Raw genomic sequence first — 8558 nt, forward strand, 5'->3', positions numbered from 1 at the left:
GCATTGGCATACTTGAACGCAACATAGGCCTAATTATAGTAGGTCGACTTTGATAATAAAGTTTTTCTACCCATAATCTGAGATTTTAGATGAACGGTCTATGCATGGTCCCTTGAATAACTTTTTGCATAGTAAAATGAATGGGATGCTCTTTTTTCAATGCAATGGAGTCAACTTTCCTTGAGATGAGGCGCACGGGGCTTGCATTGTACCAGAGGCGGAGGGATGGGTCTATGAAGGGTCTTGTTTCCAATTCTGTGCTGAGACGCGGGCGGAGTAACAGCAACCACCGAGAAGGAGGATCAGTGGAAAATGTATAGATAGGCTAACCGTAAAGAAATATTAAACCATACTTGGCCGGTCCGTGTTTAGTGGGGAATGGTTATGAGACTGGAAGCGATGCAACGTTCTAATGTGCAGGAGTAGCGTTCAAAGTTTAGAGCCCAAGTTTACAGAACAGAAGCTTGGACATTGTAAGCGCTGGACGGTCATGACGAATGAGAATCTGTGGCGATAACAAGGTTTCATCTGTTTCCACTCTGCATCCTTGGATCAATTACGCGCGTGTGTATTCGTTTAATTTCAAGAATGTGTGCGATACAGAGCGCGAGGAGTACTATAGTGCGAGGACCGTAACGACTCTAATGTCCAATTACAATCTAAAGTGGTAAAAATGCACGCAGCTACCAGCCTCTCAATGGTCAGTTTTCTAAGTTTTGGCTACCTATCCATGGAATGGACCAAGCCGAATAAATTGGAGGAGCACACTCAAAATGATTCCTCTATTACGTTTGAGCCCAAACAACCACCACACATCATATTCATACTGACGGATGACCAAGGCTTCAATGACATAGGTTATCACAACCCGGACATTCGTACTCCAACTCTAGACAAACTTGCCTCCGAAGGGGTAAAGCTGGAGAATTACTACGTTCAACCTATCTGCACTCCGTCACGCAGTCAGCTGATCACGGGCAGGTAAACATAAACCTATACCTAACGTAGCAGACGTAAAAATAACCTAGTATAACCTCAGTTTGCGTCAGCATCTGGCTACCATTTTTTAGCACTTCCAAAAGCCGACTGGTTGAAGGCAATATGTCGATATGCACTTAAGCAAGTCACGTAAACACCGTCGCTCTGGATAAGAGATTCTGCAGAATTAAGAACATTTTAGTTTTTCTCTTGATCACAACGTTACACTTATTGTTTTATGAAGGCTACATTTTTATCTGTAATTACGGTGTACATCCAGGTGAGGAATTACAATGTAGTTTCCTAATTATACACCTATTTATTGATAAACTACATAAAGTTGTGATGCATCACATCATGATCAAGATGCAGGGTGCGTTTAGAGATAAATATGCGTATGTTACAATGCATTCCATTATTAGCCAAGTGGTGTTCCCCATAGGTCCTCAGAGTCAGAACAGTACAAGGCCCTTACTCACGTAGAGTACCTAGAAATGTCTCCCCCAGACCTGGAAACAACTGTTGGTATGTAAAAGGTTTGCACTAATGAGCTGTCCATAGGGATCTTCATCCAGTGTAACACAGAACCACAGCAACATTTACTAGAATACTCCTGCTGGCAGCTATAGTCAGTCATAACAGATGACTTAGCCTGATGATCATTCATAAGTCAATAAGAATTGTCAGTAAATGTAAACATGGGAAACTGTCCTGTCCTGTAAGTCTCAGAAAACCATTACACAGACATTGAACGCGGTTTGAATACATATACAATAGAGGTGAGGGACACGTCCATATTACACATAGTCATGCACTTAGTGTACTTTACCAGGAAAGAGCTGTAAATTGTTGGGGAAGATAAATGCTGTAGATAACTCGCTTTCTACCCCAGGTACATGAGCAGAAACATCTGTTGTTGAGATGGACTGTGGAGAGCTGCAGGGCGAGAGGCCAGTATTGTGAAACAACGGTTGAGGGCTGCTTCATCTGCTCAAGCAAGCAGAGACCGGATAAACACAGCCATATGAGCGCCAGCGTAGGAAGAGAATTGAAAATGAACGACACAACGCTTGGATGGAGTCCTTGTCTCCTCAGAGTAATGTACCTAAAACACACATTATGTTACCTCTATTGAAGTACTCAGAGTAGGTTGTACTTATTGATATGCCTTAACGTCTTTTAAAGTTCACAGCTTGGGGAGGTCTTATCGAAAAAATGTAGGGTTGCAAAATATTTTGGGGTGAGAATGAATTACTAGGAATCTCAATTGTGGCGTTTGCTTGAAGTACTTTTCAGGAGTGGTGATGTTGGCATATCACACAGCTGCTGCTGGGCTGCAGCCTGAACAACAGCTGTGGGGCCATCAGAGCACTGTGTGTGTGTGTTATGAGGTTGGTTGGTAGCCTGTCACTAGGGGAACAGTTCAACCTAGATCTGGATCTCCAGAGCGTTTGAAAGGAGAGTGTAATTAGCTGTTGTCTCCCTGGCAACATCCAGGTAATGAACAAGAGCAAGAGGAGGTGATGAACAGACAGTAGCAACACACTTGTTTTTTAGGCTGAGGAGTGAGGACATGACACACGATCCTACTGAAAGAGAATAATAGCCATCCACCCGACATCTAGAAACAGGCCCATTTATGGTTAGAGATGGGAGTGAGGGAGGTAGGTAGGGAGGTAAGGAGATAGGGAGGGAGGGAATAGAGCCGTGGAATGTTTCTGTGTAGGCATGTGTATATCTGCACTGCATCACCCTTTACATCAACTCTCAGTAGACCCTATCACCACATGCTCATTCAGACCCAGTGTGTGTCGAAGGAGGAAGGGGCTCATTCAGACCCAGTGTGGGTCAAAGGAGGAAAAGGCTCATTCAGACCAAGTGTGGGTCGAAGGAGGAAGGGGCTCATTCAGACTCAGTGTGGGTCGTAGGAGGAAGGGGCTCATTCAGACCCAGTGTGGGTCGAAGGAGGAAGAGGCTCATTCAGACCCAGTGTGGGTCGAAGGAGGAAGAGGCTCATTCAGACCCAGTGTGGGTCGAAGGAGGAAGAGGCTCATTCAGACCCAGTGTGGGTCGTAGGAGGAAGGGGCTCATTCAGACCCAGTGTGGGTCGAAGGAGGAAGAGGCTCATTCAGACTCAGTGTGGGTCGTAGGAGCAAGGGGCTCATTCAAACTCAGTGTGTGTCGAAGGAGGAAGAGGCTCATTCAGACACAGTGTGGGTCGTAGGAGGAAGGGGCTCATTCAGACCCAGTGTGGGTTGTAGGAGGAAGGGGCTCATTCAGACCCAGTGTGGGTTGTAGGAGGAAGGGGCTCATTCAGACCCAGTGTGGGTCGTGTAGGAAGGTGCTCATTCATACTCAGTTTGGGTCGTGCGAGGAAGGGGATGATTCAGACTCAGTGTGGATTGCAGGAGGAAGGGGATCATTCAGACCCTGGGAAGGGGCTTGCCTGAAGGAAGTAGAGTGTGTCTGCATGCTTACTGCAGTGCAGACCACCCAAATATCAGACCGTGCAAAGAACCTTGGCGACCAGTCAACAGTTATACAGGGACACGGTGCAAGTGTTTTAACGTGGTATAATGTAACTGAAGTACTACATGCTACTAAAAATAGGTAAATGTTCAAGGTTCATGAAAAATGCTATATTTTTTATGTAGAATGGTTTGGTATTTCTGTTAGTGTCCGCAGCACAGACATCGTAGTGTTCATTATAGTTCAGTAGGGGGCTATACTTGTTCTTCATATTTCTGCAACATTCCTTTTCTCACCTGTTACACTCTTATTAAAAAAGGTGCTAAAAGGGTTCTTTGACTGTACCCATAGGAGAACCCTTTGAAGAATAATTTTTGGTTCCAGGTAGAACCCTTTTGTTTCCTGGTAGAACCCTTTTGGTTCTAGGTAGAACTCTTTTGGGTTCCATGCAGAACCTTTTCCACAGAGGTTGTCATATAGGAACAGCCAAAGAATCCTTTTGAACTCCTTTTTTTCAAAGAGTGTATCGTCGCAAAGTATGCCAGTAATACCCTTCTCCTTCCATTAAAGCAGACTCCTGGCAGAAAACAAATGCTTATGTTTAGATGAGTGGTTCCTTAAAGACTAATTAACTTCATTACTTGCCTTTTATGGCTTGAAAGCTGTAGTCAGGCTGTAAAACAAGCTTTGTTTACCACACTGTAATTAAATGGTTGGTAGAGCACAAACTACTTATCTGTAATGACAGAGTATCTTCAATAAGGGTTTTCTCAGCATCATGACTATATTTTGGAATCAGTTCCAGCTGAACGTGATTTGTACATAATCAATGAGGATGATTAAGATTTGCTATTGGATATTATTTCTCTTTACACAGATACCAGATCCACACAGGCCTACAGCATTCCATCATCCGGCCTCGACAGCCCAACTGCCTCCCCCTGGACATGACCACGCTCCCACAGCGACTGCAGGAAGCAGGGTACGCTACTCACATGGTGGGCAAATGGCACCTTGGCTTCTACAGGAAGGAGTGTCTGCCCACGCGCCGAGGCTTCCACAGCTACTTTGGCTCTCTAACGGGCAGTGTGGACTACTACACGTATGGTTCCTGTGACGGACCAGGCCTGTGTGGCTACGACCTCCACGAGGGGGAGACCGTGGCCTGGGGCCGTGGAGGCAAGTTCTCCACCCACCTCTACACACAGAGGGTACGCAAGATCCTGTCCACTCATGACCCGTCCCGCCAGCCCCTCTTCATGTTCCTCTCTCTCCAGGCAGTCCACACGCCCCTTCAGTCACCCAAGGCCTACATCTACCCCTACCGCGGGATGGGGAACGTAGCCAGAAGGAAGTACGCAGCCTTGGTGTCCATCGTAGACGAGGCTGTACGCAATGTTACCTATGCTCTGCGTAAGTACGACTACTATCGCAACAGTGTGCTCATCTTCTCCACTGACAACGGTGCCCAGCCGTTCACTGGGGGGAGTAACTGGCCGCTACGGGGGCGTAAGGGGACCTACTGGGAGGGAGGGGTCCGTGGGGTGGGCTTCGTACACAGCCCACTGCTGCGTAACAAGCGGAGGGTCTCCAAGGCCCTCATGCACATCACTGACTGGTATCCAACCCTGGTGGGTCTGGCTGGGGGTAACGTGTCACTGACTGAGGGTCTGGATGGCTACAATATGTGGCCAACCATCAGTGAAGGCAAAGAGTCTCCACGCCTGGAGATACTCCATAACATTGATCCGCTCCATCGGCGCACTGGCCTGCCCCCATCTGGTTCTGGGCAGGAGGCCCAGCATTTGTGGGACACCGCGGTCCAGGCTGCCATCCGGGTGGGGGACTGGAAGCTGCTAACAGGGGACCCGGGCCATGGAGACTGGGTCCCACCACAGGTACTGGCCAACTTCCCCGGCAGCTGGTGGACCCTGGAGCGGACCACTGGAGGAACAGGGAAGTCTGTGTGGCTCTTTAACATCACAGTAGACCCCTATGAACGCAGTGACCTGGCGCTGCAGAGGCCTGATGTGGTCAAACAGCTGTTAGCACGTCTGGCCTACTACAACCGCACTGCCGTCCCGGTCCGGTTCCCAACTGACGACCCCCGGGCCAACCCAGACCGCAACGGGGGGGCCTGGGTACCTTGGGTCGGGGGGGACGAAGACGAGCAGAAATGGAACGGCGTCTACAAAAAGGGGAGGAATAAAAGGAAAAAGAAATGCAAGCTGGGTAAACTGAGATCCTTTTTCAAGAAACTGAATACAAGGATAATGTCCAATAGAATATGAGCTGGGAAAGTGAATTACACTCAGTCACATGTAGCCTTTAACAGGGTTGGGTAGGTTACTTTCTAAATGTAATCCGTTACTCCCCAATCCTGCCTATACATTTAACACTGTAACAATATTCTGAGCCAGCAATATCCATTGTCATACCTGTGTGTGCGTGTGATAAGGGGAAATGATATTTACTATTGTGCATCTCTTTGTCTGTGCCTTTAGATGTTTTGGATGTAAGACTATTGGGTCCTATGGTATTTGTTAAATGTTCCATTACATCTATATGTAGTGTGTAGATAAGTGATTGAACATGCTGCATATATACTTTGACCTAATCAATTGTGGGTTAATGGACTACTAATTAACTGACCTGTTTTGGGAATGTTTTTCAGAATGTCTAAGAAATGAAACAACTTCTTATTTTTTTGTGGTAACCACAGAAAATAACATCAGATTCTTCTTTACTTCTTTGTGGTAACCACAGAAAATAACATCAGACTCTTCTTTACTTCTTTGTGATAACCACAGAAAGTAACATCAGACTCTTCTTTACTTCTTTGTGATAACCACAGAAAGTAACATCAGACTCTTCTTTACTTCTTTGTGGTAACCACAGAAAGTAACATCAGACTCTTCTTTACTTCTTTGTGATAACCACAGAAAGTAACATCAGACTCTTCTTTACTTCTTTGTGATAACCACAGAAAATAACATCAGATTCTTCTTTACTTCTTTGTGGTAACCACAGAAAATAACATCAGACTCTTCTTTACTTCTTTGTGATAACCACAGAAAGTAACATCAGATTCTTCTTTACTTCTTTGTGATAACCACAGAAAGTAACATCAGATTCTTCTTTACTTCTTTGTGGTAACCACAGAAAGTAACATCAGATTCTTCTTTACTTCTTTGTGATAACCACAGAAAGTAACATCAGACTCTTCTTTACTTCTTTGTGATAACCACAGAAACGACCCACTGGGCAAAAACTGGTTGAGTCAATGTTGTTTCCACGTCATTTCAACCCCCCAAAAATTGATGTGATGATGTTGATTCAACGTAGAAAACTCATTGGATTCACAATAAGTCATCAACGTAAGGGCATTTAGTCTTTTTTACACCCAACCTTTAACCTAAATCCAATGACATGGTGACATTTTTTGTTGAATTCACATTTATTGACAACTCAATCCTGATAACCACAGGATCTAACATCATATTCCTCTATATTTCTTTGTGATAACCACAGATCTAACATCATATTCCTCTATATTTCTTTGTGATGATCTAGCATCATATTCCTCTATATTTCTTTGTGATAACCACATGATCTAACATCATATTCCTCTATATTTCTTTGTGATAACCACAGACCGAACATCATATTCCTCTATATTTCTTTGTGATAACCACAGATCTAACATCATATTCCTCTATATTTCTTTATGATAACCACAGATCTAACATCATATTCCTCTATATTTCTTTGTGATAACCACAGATCTAACATCATATTCCTCTATATTTCTTTGTGATAACCACAGAAACGAATATCACATTTCTCTATATTTCTTTGTGATAACCACAGAAACTAACATCATATTCCTGTCATGACATTGGCCTGATGGGGGAGGTTTATGACCCGCATAAATACCTTTCCCCTTTTTCCTCTCTGTACTCTACTGAGTTGACTCTAGTAAAGCCTTTGTTAACATTGAGAGAGAGTCTGGTGACATCAAAAGATGGGAAACGGAACCATATTTCGGTAATCCAACCAGTTGAAAATATGCGTTGGGACTTAATGAATATGATGTCAGTTCAGTTGGCGTCTGAGACATGATTACTGATGATAGGACGACATAAACTGTATCTTGGAAAATCTACACATTCGGGTTATCAGATTCACATGGAATTGTTGTGCAATTTAAATTTTTAAATATGAAACTCTTTGTGAAAAGATGAAATGTCATTTTTAGCTTCTTAATGAGAGAACGGTCAGAAGAACACCACTCTGCTCACTCAGAGGCCCAAGTGAACAGACATGAGTTGTAAACTATGAAACACGCCCTTCTTTCACCACTATATCAACCCGTTGACGAAAATGTAACTTCTTGTTCCAAGGATGCGCGGACTTGAGGTCCCCACGTTGAAAGGACAAAGACCACCTACAGACATAAGCCAACCTCAGCAAGAACCTAATGAAATTAGCATCGAATTTCAATGTGAAGGTGACGACCTACACGCCCAAAGGATGAATTTCGATTATACCAGCCAGAACATAGCATGAGCTTAAAAGTATGGCAACTTGGTATGAACTTTTAACTCTTATTCACTGAAGAAGTGATACCTCCTAGCCGTTGCGTTAGCACAGCAACTGTAGACGTGGGCTAGGAGAGGACGGACAGAGTATCCATTCTACCACGCTCCAGTTCACCACTAGACATTTTTCAGAGGAGCAGAGATCCATGCTGGACCAACCCGGCCGTCTATCTGCGACCAATCTACCGAAGCGCAGCTCAGAGTAAATATTTATTGCATTTTCTTTTTTCAAATGGGCGGTTATTTAGAATGCATAAGATTCTGTATTTACGATAGAGTAGCTGCCTATGGCCCGTTAGAGACATAACTTCTCCCTTTGTTCCTCAGTCTTCCCGCTCTTTCATTCAAAACCCAACCCCCTTTCTTTGTGTAACCAGCTGTCATATCTGTTCCGTCCGCTAGGGACGTTTTCCTTTATGACATCATTTGTAATCAATGTATGATACATTCTGTGTATATGTAATTCTGTGTGATTATTTAGGTATTTAGTCAATAAATAATTAAACCAAA

The 8558-nt window shown here is 44.2% G+C and overlaps 1 protein-coding gene across 1 annotated transcript; it reads left to right on the forward strand.

Moving 5' to 3' along the window:
• The first annotated feature begins 202 nt into the window (after nt 1–202).
• Nucleotides 203–8558, forward strand: arsib (arylsulfatase family, member Ib). Its single transcript, XM_055935544.1, has 2 exons — nt 203–981; nt 4325–8558. Exons 1-2 carry the CDS (start codon nt 674–676, stop codon nt 5736–5738), a joined length of 1722 nt encoding a protein of 573 aa, XP_055791519.1. The 5' UTR covers nt 203–673; the 3' UTR covers nt 5739–8558.

Source organism: Salvelinus fontinalis, chromosome 10 (assembly GCF_029448725.1).
Source record: "Salvelinus fontinalis isolate EN_2023a chromosome 10, ASM2944872v1, whole genome shotgun sequence".
Lineage (NCBI taxonomy): Eukaryota > Metazoa > Chordata > Actinopteri > Salmoniformes > Salmonidae > Salvelinus > Salvelinus fontinalis.